We start from the raw sequence: 26,839 nt of genomic DNA, 5'->3' as shown, positions 1-26,839 counted from the left end.
TAAAAGGTCAAAAAGTGGATGACTTGGATGTGAGGGATCCAGAGTGATTTTATGAGCTCCTTTTCCTCACTCTGGATTATATACAGTTCTTGAAGGATGGGCAGAGGAACGCTAATAATACTGTCAGCTGTCCGAATCGTTCTCTTTAGTCTTGTGATGTCTGATTTTCTACCTGAGCCAAACCAGAAAGATATTGATGTGCAGAGAAGAGACTCGATGACGGCTGAGCAAAACTGTTTCCACAGCTCCTTTGTCAGGTTAAACTTCCTTAACTGGCTAAGGAAGTACATCCTTTTAAACAGTGGTGCCAATGTGAGTGTCCCACTTCAGGTCCTGGAAAGATACTGTTACACAGCCTGGCTGTGAGAGCCTGAATGTTTTGGTACCTTTTTCCAGACGGCAGGAGGGTCAAGAATGTGTGTGAGGGGTGTGTGGTGTCATCCACAATCTGTTGGCTTTGCGGATGCAGCGTGTGGTGTAAGTGTCCATCATAGAGGGAAGAGAGACTTCCAAACCAGACAGTGATGCAGTTGCTCAGAATGCTCTCAATGTCCCTTCGTAAAATGTAGTCAGGGATACGGGGAGGGAGATGGGCTTTTCTCAGCCTTTGTAAGAAGTAGAGACGCTGCTGGGCTTTCTTGGTGATGGAGCTGGTGTTGAGTGACCCGGTGAAGTCCTCTGCTAGATCAACACCAAGAAAATCTGGTGCTCTTGACAATCTCTACAGATGATCCGTCGATGATCAGCAGAGAGTGGTTCGCTCTGTCCTCTCCTGAAGTCAACAACCATCTCTTTGGTTTTATCAACATTCAGAGACAGGTTGTTGACTCTACACCAGGGTCTACACCAGTTTGTGCTTAAACATAAGCACAAACAAATGCCTTCTTTTTGATATCTGAAGATTTACAATGTTTGGTGATGAGGCCTGGGATGAATATGGTGTTTCACTGCATCTGAAAGATGTTCAGTGGTGATGAGGACAGGGCTCAGGGCTGCAGGACACTTAAGTTCTTATATTCCCTCAAAAATCAAACAAACGATGTGTTTTTTGGATCTTTCTTTGTGCACAGGGGCATGCAAATGATCATTGTATTGTGTGTATTGTGGTGGTTTGTGTAAGATAGTGATCGAATTGAATAAATCAAACTTAAAAAAAAAAAAAGACAACTTCTTTACATATCTACCGTAAAGATAAACTGTTAAACACTCATGCAGATATTACAAAATTACAACACTGTAACATACAAAGCAATGACATGATAACACATGATAGCTAAATAAGAGCATTTTATTAGGAACATCTGTAAGCACACTTATTCCTGCAGTTTTTTGGTAGCTGTGCAGTGTAAATACTTTCCAGCAGTTTTGGGTAATGTTCACATAAACCATCAGAAATGGTAGAAAACGTGATCTTGGTGGCATGAGAAAATATGGTGTAAATATATCTATAGCTGCTGATCTCCTGGGATTTTCACACAAAACAGTCTGTAGAGTTTACTCAGAATGGTGCAATAAAAAAATCAATTTGTTTCTATAATCTGAGTTGCTGCACATCTCCATGCTTTCATAGCTCTTTGTGTTGAGGCTTACAGTGTTCAGTTGCACCACTGTGTGAAATGTTGTTAGTGATCTTTCGTTAAGAAGATGATAGTGCAGTTCATCTGTGCAGGAATTTGCCACGTCAGAGGGGCAGAAAAACCGCACGAGCCAAACTGAGCTTGTTCTCAGCCCATATCCTGCACAAAAGCCTTTTCATTTACAACCATGCCACTACCTGATTCTTACAAGAAGCTCATTTCATACGTTATGGTGACAAATATATTATTATTATTTATAGGACACATATATCATTTATTATTATTATTATTATTATTATTATTATTATTATTATTATTATTATTATTATTATTTATCTGCAGTCTTTCCTGTATGACTTGCCCTGTACCTCCTGTAAATAACATAATAATAATTTATAAATAATCGTATCCTAACCTCTCCTTTTTCTTTGTCATCTTAAGATTTACAATAATTTACATTATCTATTTTAGATCTGTCTTTAATACTCAAGTTTGAGTTTCAGGGAAAAACTTAAAAATGTGCAATATTTCCATACTGCAGCGCCCTTCTGAAGATTAGATCCACACTATATGAAAGAGATCTGCTTTGATTATATTGTGTTGCCAATGTAAACTTTTGAGATTCAGAGATCACTTGTATAATCTTCAGGGTTGGAAAAGTTTGCAGCTGCTCGCGCACATGGAACGCCCCGTTCGCGTTTCATCACCAATGTTGCCAGATATATTATATTCAAGTATAGCAAGATATAGTAGACAATATCTAGACATTGGAGATGGTCAGTTCAACTCCCTAGATAAACCATTTTGAGGTTATATATACACGTGCATTTTATTGTCATTTCTGTCATCATAAGTATTTGTTTCTCATTTGTTCTGTTTTCACAGTTAATATGACAACACATAAAATCACAGCCAATTACAAAACAGGTGACCATTCATCTTCTATCTGTGTGTGTAATACAGATGCAACTGATATATGCACTGTATATAAAGTATTTACGTATGTCATGGTAACAACTAACTAAACCAAAAGACTGGCTCAGAAGAATCACCGGACAAAATCCTATGATACATTCAGTCTGATGTTTCTTCATCCCAACTTTATTTACTAGCAATTAGTATATAAATTCATAACTAATTTAATTTCATTCTTTCATGTACTACTATTTATTACATGTGCACTGAGAAAAATAAACCTTATGAACTACTGGGAATAGCAGAGGTCATTGGTGCCTCTGGTGAGTCAATTGTAGATAAACTGCCAATCAAGTTAATAAGAAGCCTAGAACATAATATGTACTTCAAATGTAAACAAAAGTGATGTAAATGATAGACTATATGTGCTACATTTTGTCTAATGCAGTTTCCTATTGGAAACTTTTGGCCATGGCACAACCACAACATACAAGCAGTATGCACAATCCTTTACATTATCATGGACCTGCTGCAATAACACTGTTCATTTTAGTATTACTGCACATGCAATATTGTTTGAACATACAGTATTTAAACTGGTCGGCTTTGTTTCTGTTTATTGTCTTTTGTGTTTTGTCTTTTGTGTATTGTATTGTCATTTGTTGTCTTCTTGTCTTTTGTACTGCACTGTCTTATCTGTCTTTTTTGTCTTGTCCTGCTCTGTTTACACCAGGTTGCACTTTATGTATCTAGTCCTTATAGCACTGTCTTTGCTCTATGTAGTACTACTTAGTCCTATAGGGTTCTGAGATAGTATGCAGATTTAATTCAGTATTAATTATTTCAATTCAGATTGATTTTTACATTTTTTTCCCCATAACGTTCATTCTTTATTAAAAAGGAGCCAAACAACTTGACTGGTCTGGTGCGCGTGATTTAAAACTCCCCTTTAAATATGGCAACCCGGATTGTGTGCCACGGCTGCAGTAGCGGCCACGACGCGCTCCGTGATACGCTGCATCCACTCCATATAGACTCAGTGCAACAAGACGCACACAATACTGTAGTGTTCAGAGCAAACCGGACAAGAGATGCCGCCCAAGAACAAAAACAAGAGCGCAAACTCCAACGACAAACCAGCTGTTAGTCCTCAGGATGATGCGTCGAAGAAAATCCCCAAACTCAGTAAAGCAGAAACTTCTCCAAACTCCAGATCGAGCTCAGGAAAGCTCACAAAAGTTCTGTCTGCCCTGTCTTACCTGGTTTTAGTGTCCGGAGCCGCTTTTGCCTCCTTCTATCTCCAAAGGGTGCTGACTGAAGTGCACCAGATCCGCGCAGAGGGTGAAGAAGCTCTGCAGAAAAACTCCAAGGTGCTGCAGAAAGTAGAAAATGCTCTCCAACAGGTAGAGTAACCTTTGCTTTAACACTTCACTTTGGTTTATTATGAATATAAATTGTTAAAGTGCTTGCTATAAATATCTCAGGAATTAGAGACAGATCAAACACACCCCCTCCTCCATTTGGTCCCTGATGAGCTGGTGGGAAAAATTTTTTTGTACAGATACATTTAGGATAAAAAGTGAAGAAAAAGTCATTATTGAAACTTTTTATTATACACAAAATCCAAATACCATTCGAAATACGCAAGACTGAGATTGAACCAAAAAATGGATAAATGCCTGAGCTCATTCATTCCCCAAAGGCCTGTGGAAACACCTCAGACCGGTTTACACTGGAGTAGACATTTTAAATACTCCCCCTTCCTTCTCTGTGTGCTCGTCTCTGCCACATCAACAGTGTGTAATAATCAGTCGTAGTCAAAAACTATGGCAGTTCTTGCTGTTAAGGGTGGCCCAACCACTTATTAGGTCCAGGGGCAAACACTTTTTCACACAGGGTCACGTAGGTTTGGATTTTATTTTCCCTTAATAATAAAAACCTTCATTTAAAAACTGCATGTTGTGGTTACTTGTGTTATCTTCGACTAATACTTGTTTGATGATCTGAAACATTAAAGCATGACAAACGTGCAAAAAATAAAAAAATCAGGAAGGGGGCCAACACTTTTTTACACCAGTATATGTGTAATTATTTTCAACGTGATATGCATCCTGTATCTCTTTTTCAAGTTAATTCTATGAAGCCAGTTCAAAAGCAATGGCAGTTTCCTGTCCAGTTTAAAGAGTGGTTTAGCCGAGTGGTTTGCATAGTTTTCCCCCAAATGCCAGCCTCCAGTTTAAACAGTCTAAACTGCACTTCTGCACCTTTATTTACAGATCATTTTAGGTTGCTAAACAGTCTTCAATATATCCTTGCACACGTTATGATCAGATGGAGATACTAAGCCAAATTATGTAACTTGTGGAGATGAGTAATTATTTAGGCATGCTGTTTACACAAAGTGGAGGCTATAGGAGTTGGCTTTTTGTTAACATAATGTTATGCTCAGTAGTGTTAATAGCCATATGCTCCACAATCTTTAGTGCAAGAAATGTCAACACAAAACCAAAACGAATGGATACATGCATTTATACTGATGATATATGTGTAATTATTTTCAACATGACATACAGCCTGTATCTCTTTTTTTCAGGTGAATTCTATGCAGCTTTCTCTGGAGGGTCTGGAGGCTGCAGTGGGACGTACTCAGGCTGAACTGGAAAGCACTAATCGAGCATTAACTAAGGGAGAAACAGAGACACGGAGGGTTGAGGAAGTGCTCCAGAAACTCCAGAACGAAATCCTTCGCGACCTCTCTGAGGGCATCTGGGAAGTGAAACAGGCACGGGAGCATGATTTCTCCTCCCTTGAGAAAACTCTGGAGGTGCGTCTGGCTGAACTGAGCCGCTCTATCGCTGACAGTGTAGCCGAGTTCACTGGTGCTCAGGAAGAAGCTCAAGCCCAGCTCAGTAAACTGAAAATCCAACTGAAAGAACACAATGAGCCTGGTAATCTCAAAGATGAGCTTTTGTCCATTACCACTGCTGTGGCTGGCCTCCACACTGCAAACGAGGTGGCAGAGGGCAACATAGGTGTTCTCAGAGAACAGATCGTGTCAGTCAGTTCAGAGCTGCAAACGAGGAACAACGAAATGGCATCCTTGTCTGAGGAAATTGAGTCAGTTAGGTCTCTAGTGCAGACCACTGCTGGCTCACTGAAGCAGGATGTATCTGCATCACAAGCCATTGTGCAGGCCATGTCTGACCGGATCCAGAATGTGGTGGATGAACAGCTTCACACCAGCCAGGCCCTTCAGAACCTCCAGACAGACCTGAGAGGAGAACTGTCTAAAACTGAGACAAGGGCAGATGACCTGGAGTCCAAGCTGAAGGTCACAGAAGAAAGTATAGAAGCTTTAGCAAACTCAGCTACAGAGCAGGCAAGCCGGGTTGAGGCCTTTCTCTCCAAATATGATTCTCATGAGAGCTCATTAGCTTCCCAGAGCCAGGAGGCTGAGAAGGCGAGGCAGGCACTCAAAGAAGAGCTGGGGGGATTAAGAAGTAGCCTCGGCGAGCTCCAGGCCAGCATAGAAGCTTTGGCTGACACTAATACCAGGTTAGAAGCAGACGAAGAAAGGATGGATGATGATGTAGAAGCCGAAACCTTGGAAGAGGCAGTAATACAAACCGAGGAGCTACAAAATGACGAGCCGGAGAATGTTGGTCAGAAAGAAGACGAAGCAGCAGAAGAGGTAGCTGCAGAGGAAGCAGTTGAGGAAGTGGAAATAACAGAGGAGGTAGCTGAGGAAGAGGAAGCAATCGAGGACGTAGTTGAGGAAGAGGAAGCAAATGAGGAGGTAGTTGAGGAAGACTCAGTAACAGAAGAGACCGTTGAAGACAACCCAGTAACAGACGAGTTAGATCAGGAGAAGACTGGAGTTGAGGAAGTGTCACTTGAGGAAGAGGACAGGCAGTGAGTAATGCAATCTATAGTTGAAACCTGTAGGGGGTAAAATATGATATAGGAAAAGGACAGTCAATGGACTGTAATTCTGTGAATCTAAAAATATACTTCCTGCACTGTTTTTTCTTCATGGACTTATTTTCATATGGACATTTTCCAATCTCAGCTGCTCTTAATGTTTTGAATGTGTCAAGAGTGTTCAGTTTTCCAGTAAAATATTTAAAACATAAAAACATTGTGAAGACGTCTGTTTTGTATGTATACAGTTCCTGTATTTTTATCAAGACTTGTCATGTCTCTGAATTATATTTTTTTAGTGATCTCAGAGGCCATACATTTCATGATGCATGAACACAGTGTTTAATACCCACTTTCTGGGAAAGCAGGTTGTCACAGAGCAATGTGCGGCATCTGCAGCACTAAGCCTTTCATATAACAGATACCGTACTTTAGAGATGGAATGCAACGTCACTTGCCATTGGTTTACAGCTTTACATGTATTATGGTGGCTTGGAATGATTGGCTGGTCGGGGAACTACGCTGCAGAACCAACTCCCTCCATTTCCTCTGACTCGGGCTACTCAGTACACAGCAAATGGAGGCCAAAACTAGTAAAAATAAAAACTGTTAAAAAAGAAACACACACTGTAAAAAATAAATTTTATTAAAAGACTGAGTCAGTATGAGACTAAAGCAGTTTTGCTGCATTATATGAAGAAATAGAGCTGAGCTGAAAATCTCATGGCAAATATCACTATTGCATGTCACAGACTTGAGTTACTACATCATATTACATAGTACTATATCATATCATTATCATAAGCATTTCCCTGTGAAATGGGTTTAAAATTTCATAAAAATGTCTTGGATGGATTTAAAATGACCAATTGCATAATTAAATATTTTATCCAGTTTATTAGGTATACCTGATATTGTCCTACGCCCAAAGAATATCCGTTCAGTGATTAATCAATTCTGATTGGGACGGACAAATGGTGCACGAGGACAGATGTTTACATCTGTTTCTGGCTATAAGTTATATCTTTACTTAATTTATAGGCACACTATGTGCACTGAATTATGACTAGCATGATTGTAGCTTCGAATGTACAAATATTGACCTTTAACTGAGTGAAGAAAAAGTTTTCAAGCAAGAAAACCACCATTCACCTAGACATAAATCTTAAAGGAAAAAACTAAAGAAATAACTGATACATTTGCAAATAATTCATAAACAGCGAGCGTCCACATTTATATTCCAGTCAAAAATACTGTTTCGATTATATTGCTCCAGACGTTTAATCCTGAGCTTAGGTTATTTCACGAGTTGCCCACACCTCCTAAAAACATACCAGAGGATGGATTTTCTACTTTAATTGTCCCTAGATGTTAGTGTGTGTGACTGCATACATGCATACCAGGTCATCCAGTGTTTATTCTTGCCTTGAAGCCAGATGGTTTATGATTCACTGTGATAAAGCAGATCATGATAAAACAGTTAAGATGAATGGTTGCTTCATCATCTCTGTCCTATCACACTTTTAGCTTGTGAAACTGAAAACTTTAATGAAACCTTGTTGGAAATAAGGGTGTTCAAATTATTTGCTAATTATTATCTGTATTTGATAATTATGTGGTACAATGGCATATTAATGGATTTAAAACGATGGTGGCAAATCAGTATATGTACGAAGACTTTCATGCCAAACCCCTGTTAAAGATACACTTTAATCCCAAACAGTTTTCCATCATCTTAATTAACCAGAGTATTTTAAATAAACAATTTTAAAATGAAGTTAGTTTTTCAGTGTATGTTACAGTTCTGGGTGATTCATTGTTTGTCTGAGGTCAATCTGGTGTGGAACATCAGTAGTTACTTCCACTGTCAAGACTTCTTGAGCCTGTTTAAGGTCCTTCTTGACTACTGCAAAGTTTGCTAAAGTCTCCTTGATCTGCGAAATGTCTTCTTCCCTTTTCATGACGTCTTCAGCCAAGTGGCCGATCCTCAGAGTCAAATCAACCAGCTGTGGTTCCAGCATGGCAAAGTCCCTCTTGATGGTGGAAACTTTGGGTCGGAGGTCGCTTGCGAACATTACTGTCCTTGCCAGCTTGGCTCGGCCGCTCTCCAGAGCCAGGATACGCTCTGCAAGCTTCGTGTCAGTGACGGAAAGTTCTGGAATGCGTTTGCGCATTTGTTCTAGACTCTTTGTGTTTTTCTCCATAAGGCTCCTCAGGTCTGCAACACGACTAATGCTGTTTGCTAGCACCTCCCCGATGCGTTTGGCCATGAGTTTCTCGACTTGAGAGACCTTCTCTTCAAGCTCATTGGTCTTGGTCAGGAGACCTTCCACATCACCCTCCAGGCCCCCCATGCGCCTTACATCTGTTCGAACTGAGGCTACTTTGGCTGTCACATCACTGGAGATAGCAGTAGTGCGGTTCTCTATGCGCTCCACAGCCTGTGTAAGTTGGGCCAGGTTAGTGTGCAGCTGCTGTCGTCGTTCAATGAGGCCTGAAGACCATTCCTTCAGCTGGGCCATTTCCTGTTTTAGGCTGCTCAGCTGGGACAGGGGCACCTGCACTTCCTGGTTGGCCAGTTGCTCCTGGACATCCTCACACTATAGCAGGAGAGAGTATAGACAGAGGCTGAAACACAATCAGAAGCCATTTTGATATTCAACGACAATTAAACAGTCCAAAGCACGATATGTATATTTGTGTTTTCTGTCTAAGATTTCATATGGAGTTTATAGTTAAAATTTAGAGGAATGACGCAATGCTGCATTAAAAAAAACAACAATATGTTCATATAATACACACAGTAGTCACCATAGTATAGACAATTCAATAAACTTCTTTTTCTTATTCTTTTTTTTTATTTAAGTGGGAAATCTTTTGTACATTATTTGTATACATTGTACACTGCAACAATATCAATACTTAAAACAGTAAATACAGTAAAGTGGAATATTTGCTGTAATATGTCTGGACAATACAAACACCAGTGTGTGTTAATTGTTTATCGGGTCTAATCACTATACTCAGATAACATTTTATTAGCCACATCTACCTTATGTCTACACCCACTGGTCATTTTATTAGGTACACATGGTAGCGTTATGGTAACGATGTATACGCACACTGGCCACTTCTTTTTTTTGGACATGTTTATCTAGTTGGCAGTTTGAGATTAGAACTCTTACTTTCCTCATCTGTGTCAATTTCTAGCCACTTAACCACCACAGAGAATAATCCACCAACCAAACTGGTCCCTTTCCATTGTTAAATGAGTTTGAGAGAGTCCAAAAAAATTTTGAATAGTGACTAATGAATGTATTAGTATACTGCAGATGTACCTAATAAACTGGCAGCTTAGGGTATGTTCTCACTGTAAAATTGCACTGCAAGACCATAAATGTTTTATTTATTAAAACGAACACATTTGTACACATTTTGTATGCATTCTTGGGGCTAACTAGGGTTAGTTATGTCTAACTTTTATATATGAGACATTGAGATATTGTAATCTGTGCTTCACCAGAATAAACACTACAGATAAATCATTGTGTCCAGTCACCTCTTGGAGCCTGTAATAGTTAGTAGAGAAGAATGAAATAAAATGGTAATGAACCATTAAAAACAAATGCAAAGTGTGCAAAGTGAATGCTGCAGTTATACAGTATTTAAAGAGCATTAAGGCAAGTGACTTACAACATAGTGAGGTTCTCGTTTGAGGTTTACGGGAAATTCATTACTGGGATGTAATGGTTACTCAGTGCTTTACCAAAGTAAATGTTTAAATAAAGGCATTCATTGACATACACTTTGTTAATCTTTATGCTTGCATCTTGCCACATGGCCTAAATGTTAAAGACCACATGAAATGAAATCGTAGCTTTTTTCTTTTGTAATGTAAGAGATTTTCAAGTGAATCTTATGAGTGTATTCACTTGATGATGGCTGAGATTGGGGAAAGGAGAATGAAACATGATCTAATATTATTATGTTTATAGGTGGGTGTTTTAATGTAAAAGCCCATTAAAAAAACAAGTAATTTACATATAAAAGTGACCTACATCTTGGGCAGGTACATGAACAAACATAGTAATGAAAAATGTCTATTTGATTTGAGGCAGTTTTGATTTTCTTTAGATAACATCAGTGCAGTTTATTTTACTCAGTCAAGGAGATCTCCTCAGCTCTTGCACTCTTACTGGGATCTTCTGATGATTCTGGAAAACCTTTCCCTTCCAAACCTTTTATATAATCATTTAATTGATTAATATTCTATGCCTCAACGTTCTCTCCGTGTTCAGGATCCTCTCCTCCAAAATCCAGATCTTCTCTATGCACACGCTTAAGCTCCTTCATGGCATCCTTCACAACTCCAAGCTCATTTCTCACATTCATCACGCTGTTGTCCACCTGCAGATCATCAAGGGTCTGCTGGAGCTGCAGAATCTCAGTCAGGACCTTAATCAAGCTATCCTCAGTGCCCACCACTTGCAGTGTGAGATCCTCGAGCCTCCTTTCAGTGCCGCTTAGGTCAGCACCTAACCTCAGGATGGACCTGACTGCATCCTCTACGACAGGAAGATGTGCTTGACATTTTTTGGCCTGTGGCTCCATTTCCACCAATTTTTCCTCAAGCTCCTCGTCTCTCTTAGAGAGCAACAGGAGCTGCTCCTGAAACCTGGTCACCTGCTTGGTGTTCCAGTCTAGCTGCCTTTGGATGCTCTTGGTATCTTCCTCCTCTGTGCGATCCAGCACACGCCCGTTCCTCTTCGTGCTGTCTTCTAGCTCCTCCAGACGTTTGACAAGAGCGCGCAGATGCTCCTCAGCTTCGTTAACACGCTCCGTTACACGACCATGAACTGAGTGGGACTCGTACCTCAGAGTCGTCAGGTCCTCGGTCACGTTGGCCAGTCCTCCCTGCCACGTCTCTGTCACGTTCAAAAAGCGATCGTTCACACTTTGGAGGCGACGTGATGATGCATGTTGGTCCTCGTGCATAGCTGTAACAATGCCATTGAGGGAGTTGACTTCCTGTTGCAACTCTGTTAACGTAGTGAGAGAGGAGAGAGCCCCCTTCAGGTGGTCCTCAGAGGCCTCCAACTGCACCCACAACACAAGACAGGGTGTTTGGCTATGGTTCTGCTGTGTGTCACATTCACAATCACAGCACTATACATGCCAAACCAGCACGTCTCAACCTAAACACTTTTCATAGTGATTAATAACAGAATTCATACTAATCTGACTCACAGAGTGTAAAAAACACTACAGGGTGGTGCTTCATCAATGAATGGACAGAATTTTACTTCAATTATTTCAATATTTAAATTCTTGTTTTATTATTTTTATTTTTACATTTTGTATTATAAGACTATATGTAATGTCTAGTGAGATGAATCAGTAGCTAAATTAAAGTGAATATTGAAGCCTTTAGTAGTGTAGATCATTTCGATTCTTGCACTACATGAACTAGAATGAACTAGATTCTTCCCTGTATAAACAGGCTGTACTTAAAATCAGATACCAACCTTTCTGGAAGCTGCATTGAATTTCTTCTCCAGTGCTAGCAGATCACCTGCTTTTTCATATAAATGCCTGTATTTTTCCTCAACTTCATTAAACCTTGCGTTCTGTTGAAGCATGGCCCTGAAGGAGAAAAAAACAGAAATGTCACGTTATATATATTGTGATCACAACATATTTTCCAATAGACAATGCTTTCCTGCTTTTGTTTGGACAAAAATTATTATTATTATTATTTTGATCATGAGCCTGGCACCATGGCTCAGTGGGTAATGTCGCCAACTCGCAGATTTGATTCTCCTGGTGTGTCTACATAGGTTTCTACCGAATTCTCTGGTTTCCTCCCACTTCCCAACAACAGTAGGTGGATTGGTGACTAAATTGTTTTAAGTTTGGAATGTGTGTATAGGTCTGAAATGGACCAAATTGTATGTAGCTCAGAGCCCCCAAAATTATATGATATTCTGTATTGTAAAAGTGGTTTAGAAACTGGATGGATGGATGAATGATTAGTTTTTGTGTGTTGTGTATGTTGAATGTGTGCGTGCCATTTTATTTAGGGACTTTTCCCATAGTAGTGTTAGATTTTCCTTGAATTTGGCCGCACGGTCGTCGAGTGGCTCGCCGACGTACTAGAATGCTTCTAATTGCGTAAAAGAAAAGTAAGCTGGACCAATTTCAGGGGAAAAGTGTTTATTGAAGATGTTCATGTAGCATAGCAGTCTTCTGGAACTTTACTGACTGTGTGAACAGACTTGTTACCTGGTAACAAATGGCCTTCAGATAATTATAAGATACAGTTAGAACCTCCTAGTGGAGAACGTACAATGGACAGGACAGAGGGCCATCCTGTGTATTGATCAGGTGATTGCTTTACAGACAGGCCATTATGTTAACTACAGATGGGGCACAGGAACATTAGATGTTGATTACACATGGATGTCAGGTGTTAATTACGCACGAAAGAACAAAACAAAAATCCTTCAATAGGCAGCAGATAAACCATGAGCACGATCAGGATAAAGAAGCGTGGATGGATGGATGGATGGATGGATGACGTGAATGCCATGAGGTAGCAAACTGATTAAAATTTCCACCAAAACTCTCCCTAGATCGTCATTTAGTGTTTAACTATTGGATGCATCTTCATACTTTTAGATTTTCCTGCATGTTTTCTATCTTTATATTAAGAGAACAATTTACAACTTCGTCTAGTTATTCTGTTTTGCTTATTCTTCTTAGACAAAAAAATTATTAAGAATAGGGATTTCTGGCCACAGATATGTCGTAGACACTAGCCTCAAGCTTGTTGCTATTGCTTTTCTAAGCGATCCGAGTACCGTAACTTACGGTACTTTAGAGGTTTATAACTCGGCAAGCTTTCGAGCTGTCTACACCAAACTCGGCCAGGTTCTTTAGGGTGATACTCTGGACAAATGTTTAAATATTGGTGAATTGACTGGCCTTTCGGTTGTCCCGCAGCCCCGCCCCCAAAATATGTGAAATCAAAAACTTTCCACAACATTGACATGTGACATATCAAAACACTCAGAACAACGAGGGGAACTGCATCACGGGTATTCGGGTGACATCACGTGCATTCACGTGTAGCCCCGCCCCCCAAAATCAAAAACTTTCCACAACATTGACATGTGACATATCAAAACACTCAGAACAACGAGGGGAACTGCATCACGGGTATTGGGGTGACGTCACATGCTCGTATCCGCTCGCCTCCAAAAGTATTGGCACCCCCAGCATACCGGGCTTTGGGAATACCTGCTCCTACAAGCCAGCCTCAGAGTTTGTCACAACAAATCTAGTTGAGTAACTGTAGACTTACCAGGCGAGGAGAAAGCAGGCACTCAAAGACAACAAACTCACTGCAGTCCTGAGATCTACTGAAGAACACTGAGAAGTTTTTCCAGATGGAGATGTGTCTGCATCTCCGTTCTGTGCTTTCCCTTTCCTCTGTTTTACTCCGTCGCTCGGCATTTTGCTGAAGTATTTTCCTTCGGAAAGGTCGAACTGCACTTTAGATGTTGGACGCAGCCGCCATGCAGCCACGTAGCAGCCTTTTCCAGCTACTCGCGGGGTCGCGCACGGCTCCTCGCGTGCACGCGCGTTAATGGCAGTGACGTCAACGCCCCCCCATTAAAATTTTCTCAAGTCATGTACCATAGTGAGTGAAATTTTTGGGAGCGAGCTCCAGAAATTGCAGAACCATTTACATACAGTAGTTAAGAAACAGAAATGAATAATAATTTGTACTAATTTGTAGTAATTAATAATTCATTGGTATAATAATGTTTTTCTGCCTCCAGTCACAGTTTAATAAAAACAGTTTGGCTTCCATAAAAATGTCTCCTTACAGGATGCACACATTTAATTCAGTCAATGGTCCTTTCAGCAGAGATTTATTTCATGAACAATATTTAACATTGTCTATCTACAGTCACTCCATAATAAATCTAATCATTGGTTAATAGTTTGTTCTGATTTCCGACTCGGAAATGATCTCGGTGCTCATACGGCAACATAAAAATGTTTCTAGCCTGTGCAAAGTAACACACTTATGTGGAGCCGCTTCCCTTCTTCCCCTGGAACTCAAACAAACTACACAAGGAGGGTTTGCACAAAAGTTTAACTTTTATTGATCAAAAGGACAGTTCAAATAATCTATTATTATAATTGCAATGGCATGAATAGTTTTTGCACTCTATAAGCAAATGTTCACCCCATGTAGTGCAAATGCTGTTTACCAGCTTACTTTGGCTAAAGCATAAAGCTACACACGGCTTCTAAATGAAAACTTCCACACATCTGTTAGTCTTTCTTCTTAGAAGAAATTGTGTGTATGCAGCATTCACTGTATTTAGGATTTTCCCCCAGCATAAAGTGTTCACAATTTAGCCTTTTACATTTTTTTTTTATAATTTGTAGTGCATAAAGTAGCTTATAAATCAAGCAAATAAAAATGCCCATGCAACTAATAACTGAATCTATCAGTATAAACAAAAAAGATAGTAAGGCAAGCAAAAGCGGAAACATTCACCACTTTTAAAACAAGGGCAGTTGACAAAGAGCACATTTACACTTGGTTATTTCACACAGCTGAAGTATCAATCTTATATTCCTGATTGGTATTTTTTACATGCAAATGAAAGCCTTAAATGTGTCTAAACCATAAATGTGTCTAAATGAGATCTGTTAAAAAAAGTCTGAGATGTATTTAAGTTAGATATTGTGCAATTGTAAATATATCTGCCTCCCCAAATTAAATTTGACAAACAAAACCCTTTCTAATCCGTTACAATACATTTCTAATACAAAACAGAAGTGATCAATAGCTGCCAATTGTGGGGCTGAAAAAAGCTCACAAAATTATGATTTGCAAACAGCAGATATCTTTTGGATGAAAGAACTAAAAATAAGAAATGACACATGAAGCTGGTGGACAAGTGTATGTGAACTGATATAACATTGCATGACAACGTAAACGGGATAATTGAAAATCTGGCAATGTGTGAATCACGTGAATATGTTACAACTCATTTACAAAATGCAAGGAAAAAAGCAGGTGTAAATAGGCTCTGTTATGTCAATTTGTGTTATCTTAAATCAAAATAAATCCATAAACAGAGTACCCATCTCTAGTCCTGTATATCTGCTCTCAGTGAATTGAACTTGTGACTTGACAGGACCACAGTTGGATTCTTCTGTCTATCAGCCATAAATAGACATTAAATATTGGAACATGTATATCCAATCATATTTAGCACTGAGTTTTCCCTTTTATCCACAGATATAGGAACACCTACAAAAATAAAGCTGTTTAATCCCACAAAGCTCCATTCTGATCAGCTTTCTTTTTAAAAATGACAAATCTGGTATAATCCTTGTGTAACATTGTCAAAAGCAATATGTAAACAATACAAAAATATTTACAAAAGCAAAAAAAATATTTTGTCTTTTTATCATTTAACAAAAAGTGCCCAAAAAGCGATGCCAATTTAAAAAAAAACAAAAAACCCTGCAGCTCTTCGTGTTGCCCCTTGCTTCGGTTCCCAATAGAGCTAGGGGTTTAACTCTACGGATAATTGACCTCCTACATATCTACTCAATAAAGCTACATACAATATATGCATTATATCTGATTGTAATGCATGTGGGACCTACTCATTGGCATACTGTTGCTCTCCTTTATACTGAGAGGCTGTCTGATTCTTTCCCTATACTCTATATGCTCATGTGTAGCGATCCTGCAAAAGAGAACAAACATCATCAGTACAAAATGAACGATCATAAACGAATGACATCAAAAATGTTAGTGGTAAATAAGCGATTGATGCTTGACCCCTGATTGTGTGATATTGCTTAAGTAAAGACTGCCACTATGAAATATGAAATTGTGAATATGAAATGAAATATGAAATGATTACACTAAAATAGTTTGTATTATTTACTTTAGATCAATCAACGTACACAACAGTAAGAGTTAAAAATTTAACCAAACGATAAATTCACTGTTTTTCATAGCTGGTTATATATATGTACATATACACACATGTATGTAATAATATACATGCTGTCATGGAAGTATCCATGGTTTATCTCCTCTTCAAAGGTTAAAATTTACATAATGCCAGGTTCAGATTTCCTACCTCTTTGTTACTATATGATGAACATGAGAATGTTCTGTGCTAAAAGGTTGTGAGAATAAAAAAAATAAAAAAACAGGACTAGCACAAAGCCACAGACAGACCTGGATCTTCAACTGCTTAATGTTGAGTTTCATGAGAGCATTTTGCAAAAAGTTTATTGATATATAGATTGCATTACCAAAGATAGATACATTAACGCTTCCTCTATTCATTTAACAATGATCTTTGGACAACGATGCTTTCAGGAATTTCTGCATTAAGCAGTCTTGATCTGCCAGAGACACATAGTAGTCCTGGGATTAAGAAGTGTAATTTAAAAGGGAACAGACCTGTATAGTTGAAACCACTCCACTGGCCATGACGGACAGCTTGCCAGCCACAGAGCGGACACCCATCTTCAGCTGGGCCATATCCGGAGCACTGGGCAGCACGTTGCTCAGGCTGTATGAAGAACCTGGAAGATGAAAGATACATCCAGTCTGAGCTGTGCTATGTTCAGTTTATCTCTATTAGTTTATCTCAGACAAGATGGGTTTAAGCTGATCGCAAACTAATGTGATCATTTGTAACACTGCCAAATGCATTTTTACAGGAGTATTGAAAGTCTGTTCTTTTCGCACAGTGCTAATTTTTAACTGCAGTTTGAGCTTTTTAGTTGCAACTCACTAACTAAATCTCCACCATCATACAAAAGTTACCAGCTAAAAAAAATGGCGCAATCATGTGCTTCCTCCAAAAAGCATGAAGCCATCTTCTAGATTTTTTTTTTAAAAACAATGCCTTCTGCATACATGAGCTCACAGTGGGCTAGTGTTGGTCTAAATGTCAGGGTAGAGAGAGTAATACCAGCATGTCAGTTTTGTTCTCCTGTCATTCTGTGGCATAACTGGGATTCTAATGAGCTCAGAGATATTTTCTAATTATGAATATATCCTGTTGTTTGTGTTATTTCACTCACTAGTTTGTTTCTTCTGCTCATCAAACAGATCTGCTGAACTAATGGCTGAGTTGTTGGAGAAACGCTCCAGTCGAGTTCTTGCTTCATACTGAATGAGACAAGATGTTCATTATTAATACATAACATTGCGGCAACTTTCCACTGAACCATTGTGACAAACACACAAAGTGACTTGTAATCTGATGTTACCTCAGCGTCGTCTTGTTTACCAAAATACATGTCAGAGGAGATGGCTTTTGCACCACCAAATTTCTTCTGGGCATCATCGGAGACAGGTAATTGCCCTGGCTCTGCTTTTCTCCTCGCTGTAGTCCTGTAATTAAAATAAAAGCACACATGACTGTTTCACTAAAGCATGAAAATTCCTTACAGTGGCCATATTGAAGAAAGCGCTAACCTGTCTTCAAATGATGAAGTCTTGGAGCTCAAATAAATATCAGGCTCTGGTTTCTTCCTTTCTTTCTTTTTGATGTCCTCCCACTGGGAGAAGAACTGATCAGTTGACTGGGGCTCAACATTATTATACTTGGAAGAAGTCCTAAGGGAAAAGATCACAGTGGAGATCATCACAATTATAAATGATAATGTAATGTGTACAATGATGCCGAGAGATAGGAGTTTAATTCGTTCCGTGACTTTGCTCGTATCTCAAATTGCTCGTATCTCAAAACAATTTTAAATGAATTGAAATCCCATTAATCTGTTCCAACTCACAAAATTCCACTCCAGATGTTTTGTGTGTTTTGAATATGAAAAACGTACAGTACCTGTATTTATAAATGACAAATATTGTATAAAACATACATTAATTAAAGAGAAAGTTTTTACTGGTTTTACTTTACGGAAGAGGCGCACGGAGGTTGAGGGAGAATTAAACAGGAGGAATGTCACTTTCACTTTCGTTCACTTTCTCGCTACTGTACACTCTTACTGCTACTTTACACTTAAATGGAACTTAACTAAACTTCACTAAAATTAACGAACTTAACTGAAAGTCTCTTAACTGAATTTAATTGCTACAATTTCTTTTTTATTTACATTAATTTTGCTTAATTTTCTTCATCACTTTTCTCTTCACTTGTTTTTGCCTTTTTTGTCACTCTTTCCTCACTAACATCTGCCGGTCGTTTTAATAAAAACCCGTCTGGTCGGCATATCGGATGCGGTGTAGTCGCACAAGTTAAAATTTTTTAACGGATCCAACGCTCAAAAGGGATCCAAAATTACGGATTCGCAGATGGTCGGCACCTCACACAGTGCCTTTGTGACTCTCCATAGGAAATGAATGACTTCCGTTTTATCGGCCGTCGTTTGTCGTGTGCAGTGGAAAGGCTGTTTTAACCGAGTGAGACACGGGAAGCTGAGGCGGGGGAAACAGAGCACACGTGGTTGTTGGGGATCTTTGTTTCGGCGGTGGTGGCTCGGATGCTCATATCTCAAAAATTTGCTCGTATCTCACGGCAAAAATTTGCTCGAATCACAGCTCGAATTTCAAAAAATTCATATGTCAAAGCACTCGTATCTCGAGGCATCACTGTAATGTTTCTACAGCATCAAACTATTTATTTAACTGTTCAAAAGGAGAATAATCCCGTTACTTTAATTGGGAAGATTATACATCCTGCTAAATTAGACAGACATTTTTAGTGAGACTGGACTCAGTTCATTTAATTCTGAATTAGATGTACAAATAAAGGTTTGCTGATTAAGCCATCAGTCTGAGTATCGCAAGATAGATATCTAAAAAGCCAGCTTTTACAAATCTTTAATCCTAAACTGCCATCCGAATCCGATGTAGAAGCATATAAACAGGCAATATTACTGAACAGCTATTTTCAATTGAATCCTGCCATGAATCATAATTCTGTCTCAAGTGTGTCAACTACAAATGTGCTGTAGAAAATTAAACCTCAGTTCAAGTTCATGGGACTTTTTTTTTGTGAATTAAGTGACTTAAATCTCACCTAATGAAGAAGTAGCCCTCTTCATCATCATCATCCTCACTGTACTTCCTGGAACGGGAGGAGGACTGGGAAATAGTGGGATTCTCCTGCTGAATTGTCTGCATGTCCGCAAGAACAGAGTGAGATACTCCACTGGAAAAAGGAAAGAAATTCAGAAAAAAAACCATACATATAAATAACATGGTACTGCTCTTCAACTCCTAGTTAAGTAAAAAAAAATACTCTGTCGCCAACCTGTCTAGAGATCAGTAAATTGCAAATAACTTGCAAAAAAGAAAAAAAAAAAGAAAAAACCCTCCAGTAGTACAGAATTTAAAAACGCCACACCTTTGTTGCATGAAAATCTATACCAAATATAAGGATGATTGCTTGAATAAAAATCCCTGACCTCCTGTTGGAGAACCCCATTCCAAGCCTCTCTGCCTGCTCCTTCTTCTTGCTGTCAAGCCCACACAGCTTCTTCTCATCCTTCTTTCTCTGGAGCTCCAGATCCTGATAGGCCAGACTCAGAGACGTCACACTACAAAAATGAGGGAATACAGGTACAGTCCATCAAACCCAAGTATCAGTGCATGTACAGCTTTAGAATTAAACAAGCAAAAACAAACAAAATAAATCCAACTGTTTTGCGGTTTCTTGAACGGACAAATCTCCTTAAATCTCCTGCTTCCAACACACTCCCATATTTATGAATATAGACTTTTTTGTATCCTTCTAATCTGCCTGCATAAGGCTGAAAACCACGTGCTTTCACTATACTGTTGGATGCCATTACTTCAACTGCCATACAGAAACAAGCCTGTTTCTCTCTCACTGATTGGACTGTTTTTGAAGCTGCTGCCACCGACCTGGATGAGCTCACAGAGACTGTAACATCATATATCAGTTTCTGTGAGGATATGTGTATTCCTACCAGGACTCACTTAACTTACAACAATGATAAACCATGGTTCACATTCAAAACCCAGCCAGCTCTGTCAGGCCAAAGAAGATGCTCATTGAAATCGGGATAGAATCTTGTACAAACAGGCCAAATACACACTGGAAAAGGAGATCGGAGTGGCAAAGAGGAATTATTCTGAAAAGCTACATATTCAGTTTTCCTCTAACGACTCAGCTTCAGTGTGGAAAGGTCTGAAAGCCATCACCAACTACACGACCCCATTCCCCAGCACTGTGGTGAATCAACAACTGGCAGACGACCTGAACGAGTTCTATTGCAGGTTTGAAAAAGCCCAATTCTCACCTCTTGTAATCCCTGACTCTGCCACACCTAAAATTCAGTTCAGTGAGGATGATGTGTGCCAGGTCTTCAGAAAAAACAAGAGAAGAAAAGCACCAGGCCCAGACAGCGTTTCACCAGCCTGTCTGAAAACCTGTGCTGATCAGCTGGCCCCCATCTTCACACGGATCTTCAACCGATCACTGGAGCTGTGTGAAGTCACCTCATGCTCCTCATGTTCTGCAGCATCTGGACAGACCAGGGACTTATGCGAGGATCCTGTGTGTGGACTTCAGCTCTGCCTTTAACACCATCATCCCATCGCTCATACACAAATGAGTGCACCTCTAGTGACCCCTCTGTCAAGCTCCTGAAGTTTGCAGACGACACCACACTGATCGGCCTCATCCAGGATGGTGACAAGTCTGCTTACAGACTGGGGGTTCAACAGCTGTCTGTCTGATGCAGTCTTAACAACCTGGACCTGAACGCGCTCAAGACAGTGGAGATGATAGTGGACTTCAGGAGAAACCCCCCTGCTCTCCCCCCACTTACCATCATGGACAGCATTGTGACAGCAACGGAACCACAATCTCCCAGGACATGAAGTGGCACATTCACATAGACTCCATTGTGAAAAAGGCTCAGCAGAGGTTGTACTTCCTTCGCCAGCTGAGGAAGTTCAACCTGCCACAGGATCTGCTGAAACAGTTCTACACTGCCATCATTGAATCCATCCTCTGCACTTCAGCGACTGTTTGTTCAGCTCAGCTACTAAATCTGACCTCAGAAGACTACAGAGGGTAGTCCGGACTGCTGAGCGAACCATTAGCACACCTCTCCCCACTCTCCAAGATCTGTACTTCTCCAGAGTGAGCAAAAGGGCAAAGACAATCACTCTGGACCCCTCACATCCAGCACACTCACTCTTTGAACTGTTTCCATCTGGTCGACGCTACAGAGCCCTGAGCACCAGAAGGACCAGACACAAAGGCAATCCATCTGATGAACACTTGACATACACGGAACACATAACACTACTCTTACATTATTTACTTAAAACACATACTTACTTATTTATATTTCAATTGCACATTTTTTTCCACTGCACATACAAGCTGTCTATATTATACGTACATGTCATCCTGTTTCACTGTGGAACTTCTGTCACTAAAACAAATTCCTCATATGTGAAAACATACCTGGCAATAAAGATCTCTCATTCTGATGTGTGCAAACTTTTTTTTAATTCTTTTTTTATTTACGATATTGCAGTTAACATAACCACTTAAATAATCTGTTCACTGCCTGAATAAGATACTGTCTCTGTATTATTTATGTGCATGTGAAGCAGAAGGAGATTCACCCTGGCTCTTCAGGCTTGGCAATCTTCTCAGTGGTTGACTCTTCACGCAGTTTGTCCACAGCCTGAGCTCTCTTCTCCTGTGCTGAGAAACTCTGGCTGCTCACTTTTTGAGCCCCAAGACCTCCTTTTTTAGCACCCAGCTACTCAAAAACACAAGGGAAATAAACAGTGTTTTTTAAATATTTAAAAAAATAAATAAATAAAAATAAAAATAAAAAAGGGACATCCTCACAGTTTTTTTGGCTGCTGTGGGCTTCTTTTTTAGGAGAGAAGTCTCTGAAAAAGGAATAAAACCATAAATGTCTGCATCTTCATCAATTAAAGCCATTTTGTAATATGTTAGTTTACCTGGAATAGCTTTTGGAGAAACACTGAGAAGCTCAACAGAAGGGCCTTCTTCATTGTCTACAGTTAGCGAGTAAGCGTAAGATACATTTAGTACACACACACACACGGTCACACACACACACACGGTCACACACACACACACGGTCACACACACACACACACGGTCACACACACACACACGGTCACACACACGGTCACACACACACACGGTCACACACACACACACACACACACGGTCACACACACACACACACGGTCACACACACACACACACACGGTCACACACACACACACACACGGTCACACACACACACACACACACGGTCACACACACGGTCACACACACGGTCACACACACGGTCACACACACGGTCACACACACGGTCACACACACGGTCACACACACACACACGGTCACACACACACACACGGTCACACACACACACACGGTCACACACACACACACACGGTCACACACACACACACGGTCACACACACACACACGGTCACACACACACACACACGGTCACACACACACACACACGGTCACACACACACACACACGGTCACACACGGTCACATGGTCACACACACACACACGGTCACACGGTTTTTGTTATACCATTATTATTTTTGTCTTCCAAGGTTGTTTCCTGTGGTTGACAAAGATTTTGCTGAAAGGAGCTTCCATCATTCTGTATTTAAAGATGAGGGGAAAAAAATTAAAACAATTTTAATACACAGAAAATAAACCTAGGGGATGAGTTTAATAACTAACAATTTATCCACACTAGTTAACCAGAAGATCACAAACAATATATTATATTATATACACATACACACACACACACAAACTGACTTATAATAACTCTGTACATCTGTCACTGCCTAATGCCGGTCATGGCCATTATACCCTGTTTTGTCTACAAACTTTGTTTAAGTTACAGAGAGTTTGCTTTGCTTTTTATTAAGGCTGACACCACAATGTGTTACACCACTGCAAAACCAAATTAAAGCGTTGCCTCAATCAGTGGTTGAGAATCAGTATGTATGCCATTAAATTATGGTTGATTTTTATCAGTCATAAGGTGGTGCATACGGATTGTACGGTGGACACATCGACGGATTTAAATGGTTGTGAAGTTTTCTGTAAAAAGATTTCTTCAACGTTTTAAAAAGTTTAAAGTGTTAGTGCTCTGACAGGAGTACAGCTGTTACAACATGGGAAAGTCTTCAGGTGACAAACAGACATATCAGTTAGTCTTATTAACTCATGAACTAAATTTTGCTGCAAAGGTTCCACAACATTAACCCAAACATAATCATAAACAGATAAAACATACGATGTGTTGTTCTTTAATTAATAAAAAATTTATACAGTAAAATAACAGTAAACGCAACTCAACCCTGTTCTTGATTGTGTCCTATAACAGCACATGTGTTTTATACTGTACATAACACATGATATAAATGTTATTAAGTGAGACAGAAAAAAAGACAACTGCAATGTTATAAGGGAGACTTCTTTTGTTCACCAGCAAAAATAAATAAATAAAAACAGTTTATGCACATCAATACCTGTGTATGCTGGCTGAAGAAGTCTTCCTGCTTGTCCACAGGAGATGTAGGGGAGAGAGGAGCCTGACTGTCCAGCCAGAGCTAATGAGAATTAGAACAAAATATATATAGAGAGAAGGATGTTAGGTGATAATAAAATGCAACATAATTCACCTATAAGGGGTTACATTGGATATTATGCAAAGGCGTGTGTAGAAAGTTTCATGTATTTGGTGTATAACCTCAGTGCCGTGCTGTCTCGTGGCCTGAGTAGCCAATGTCTTAATCTTCTCTCTATAACGCTGGGCTGCACGGCTGTTATATTTGGCATTGGTTTCAGTGGCAGTGCAACCATGCTGGTTAAAAAAGGCAGACTGAAGGGAAGAGAGAGAAATATACATTATTTAATAAACATCTGATGACCATGTGATTAGAAATTTTAAGGGAGAATTGTTTCAACATATTTATCATTTACATATTAATATCGATCGTTAGTTAACTACTGGGATGTGTAACCACTGTGTCAATGAACAGCTTGGGTCAGTCTAAATCCTGCATTCTAAAAATATATATAAAGAAAGAAAGAAAAAAGAAAAAACTCACAGCGCTGGCATTCCCTCCAACTTGCATGCATCGCAGCTGAAACCAGGACCAGTTGGAATCCAGTTCAGTAGACCTGCTCAACAAGTAATTTTTTAAATTACTTCTAATTTCTGTGAGCACAATAGACAAGTACTACAGTAGAATGTGTTATTTATGCTACCTGATAAAGGACAGATGCACCCCTAGAGAACGGTGTGTCCCTGAGCAGTCAATACACAGGAACACACCATAGGTGATGCTAGCCCAGCTGGGGTTCTTCGCAAAGCAGTCAAAACATGCCTGAGCATAATGAGATACATATTGCACGATTAATCAGTGTATTGTATACAATTACATTTTAACATGCATTCATTCATCATCAGGAACTGCTTATTCTGCTCAGGGTTGTGGTTTGTCCAGAAACACTGAGTAGGACTCAAGAATACACAGTAGATTTTACACCATTGCAGGAGAACATGGACAATATGTTTTTGGGGATTTAGGAGGACACATAAGCACCTCGAAAAACAACCCACACAGACAAAAGGAGACCATACACAGACTCTCCAGACACAGACAGGAATAGGAGTTTTAAATCCACTGCTATTCCAGATTTAATAAGTGTGCACATATAGGTTTTATGCAATATGCAAGACCATCAGGATAATGCAGAGGAAATTAAATATTCTGTAATATTTCCAGTTGGGTAGTAAACCATATTCAGTTCAAACAGCACTGGACAAAATCACTTTAAATTACACGATATAATGATAAAATTGGATCGGCACCATCTAAGCTTTGGAGAAGACACTTTCTCCCAATGAGATGTGGGCTATAAATTCAAAGAGGCATAAAAGACACCCAAAGTTATAACACCAACCTGCAAATGAATTGAACGAGAAAGAAAAAGAATTTGACTTTTTGTCATATTTGTGACAGTTGTTAGGACTCCTACAGAAAGTGTCACTAACCCTCAGATTTTACTGGGGTAAATTTTAGCATTTCACTTCTTCCGCTTTTGGGTGGATTCACATGAACCAAGAGTTGGGACAAAGTTTGAGTGCAGCCTGGAGCAGAAATGTGCTTGTATAGAAGTGTTATATCACTTCATGTTGGGGAAACATGAGCATTAATAAACACATCTGGCATTCAGACTTACTGGACTAATTGACTAATGATCTAATGAGGCCTGTTAGTTCTGTGCTAACAAGTTAAGAGATATTTCAGTGAGTGTGCAATTAAAGCTGTAGTCACAATGTGGAGAGAAATAAAATAAATACAGAACAACAACTTTAGAAATAAATATAAAAGGTTTACTCGTAAAAGATGATAAAACAAAGCTAGTTAAAAGTTGTTTATGAACACCAACAAAAAAAAAGGCTAAAAGCTTCCGAAGAGCAGGTTGAGAAACTCCTGCCATATGTTTCAGTAACGTATCACTAAGTGACGTGTCAGACATCCCGTCCGCTTCCTTATTACAAAACAAACATCACAACGCTTACAGTCGGTTTCTCTTACTCACCTTATTCGTAGCAATTGCGCGTAGACGCTTAAAAATGGCAGAAATATCGTGTTTCGTGGGTTCAGTCATGTTTGTCACCTGTTGACGAAGACGCTTTCAGCTGACAGGAAAGAAGAAAGAAAACACTGCAACACTGAAACACTGCACTTCCGTATTCGACGTCAAAAAGGCTGCATCCTAAACTGCTCACTACTGTAGTGAACACAGGGGATGTGCTTCATTTTGTGCTCTACACCGAACCACACAAGGCCAATTACTTTAGCAAGGGCACTTGGTATTGTATAAATCCTTCCCAGAGATACACAGCAGCGCGCTTTAAATGTCACCAAGTGCTTTTTATTATTTACTGCGTAATTGTGTTTACAGCCAAACGCAAGCTCTCTACACCGCTGTATGACGTCACAGAGCGTGTTTTCACGTCTCACGTCATTTTAGTTTATTTGGGAAAAAATGTTATCACGTGAGAGAGAGAAAAAACAAACACATTCCTATAAACAGGGGCCTGTTGCACAAAACTAGGATAAGGGATTAAGCCGGGATATATTGGTGATCCTGGCTCAATTGATCCGTGATCCGGTTACACTAAAACTGGATTAGGGGGCGGTACAATGTTATGGTATACATTACCATGGAGATTTATTCTGTGGAGCTAGCCTGCTCCAGACCAGGCTAAGTACTAGGATCTATTTAATCTCATCCCTTATGTCAGTCAGCAGTCACCAC

At 39.6% G+C, this 26,839-nt stretch overlaps 4 protein-coding genes across 4 annotated transcripts; 1 reads left to right on the top strand and 3 right to left on the bottom strand.

The window, feature by feature from the left end:
* Nucleotides 1–3,459: 3,459 nt before the first annotated feature.
* ckap4 (cytoskeleton associated protein 4) lies at nt 3,460–6,628 on the top strand. Its single transcript, XM_027151549.2, has 2 exons — nt 3,460–3,895; nt 5,086–6,628. Exons 1-2 carry the CDS (start codon nt 3,584–3,586, stop codon nt 6,406–6,408), a joined length of 1,635 nt encoding a protein of 544 aa, XP_027007350.2. The 5' UTR covers nt 3,460–3,583; the 3' UTR covers nt 6,409–6,628.
* A 1,581-nt stretch (nt 6,629–8,209) lies between these two features.
* On the bottom strand, nt 8,210–9,607 carry LOC113645659 (inhibitor of nuclear factor kappa-B kinase-interacting protein-like). Its single transcript, XM_027151381.2, has 2 exons — nt 9,599–9,607; nt 8,210–9,013 (listed from the first exon to the last, which is right to left on the bottom strand). The coding sequence occupies exons 1-2, from the start codon at nt 9,605–9,607 to the stop codon at nt 8,210–8,212; spliced, it is 813 nt and encodes a 270-aa protein (XP_027007182.2).
* On the bottom strand, nt 9,252–14,078 carry LOC113645733 (inhibitor of nuclear factor kappa-B kinase-interacting protein-like). The gene is made up of 3 exons (XM_027151550.2): nt 13,777–14,078; nt 11,939–12,056; nt 9,252–11,510 (listed from the first exon to the last, which is right to left on the bottom strand). The coding sequence occupies exons 1-3, from the start codon at nt 13,926–13,928 to the stop codon at nt 10,683–10,685; spliced, it is 1,098 nt and encodes a 365-aa protein (XP_027007351.1). The 5' UTR covers nt 13,929–14,078; the 3' UTR covers nt 9,252–10,682.
* Nucleotides 14,079–14,563: 485 nt separating this feature from the next.
* Nucleotides 14,564–26,424, bottom strand: arfgap3 (ADP-ribosylation factor GTPase activating protein 3). The gene is made up of 16 exons (XM_027151634.2): nt 26,117–26,424; nt 24,776–24,894; nt 24,616–24,688; nt 24,255–24,386; nt 24,034–24,114; nt 23,078–23,150; nt 22,456–22,512; nt 22,340–22,383; nt 22,108–22,247; nt 19,908–20,039; nt 19,520–19,651; nt 17,953–18,093; nt 17,745–17,868; nt 17,556–17,643; nt 16,927–17,051; nt 14,564–16,195 (listed from the first exon to the last, which is right to left on the bottom strand). Exons 1-16 carry the CDS (start codon nt 26,183–26,185, stop codon nt 16,181–16,183), a joined length of 1,545 nt encoding a protein of 514 aa, XP_027007435.1. The 5' UTR covers nt 26,186–26,424; the 3' UTR covers nt 14,564–16,180.
* Nucleotides 26,425–26,839: the final 415 nt, after the last annotated feature.

The sequence above is a fragment of the Tachysurus fulvidraco genome, chromosome 19 (genome assembly GCF_022655615.1).
Source record: "Tachysurus fulvidraco isolate hzauxx_2018 chromosome 19, HZAU_PFXX_2.0, whole genome shotgun sequence".
Lineage (NCBI taxonomy): Eukaryota > Metazoa > Chordata > Actinopteri > Siluriformes > Bagridae > Tachysurus > Tachysurus fulvidraco.
The sequence above is the reverse complement of the archived record's forward strand: the minus strand, read 5'-3'. Positions and strand labels throughout refer to the sequence as shown.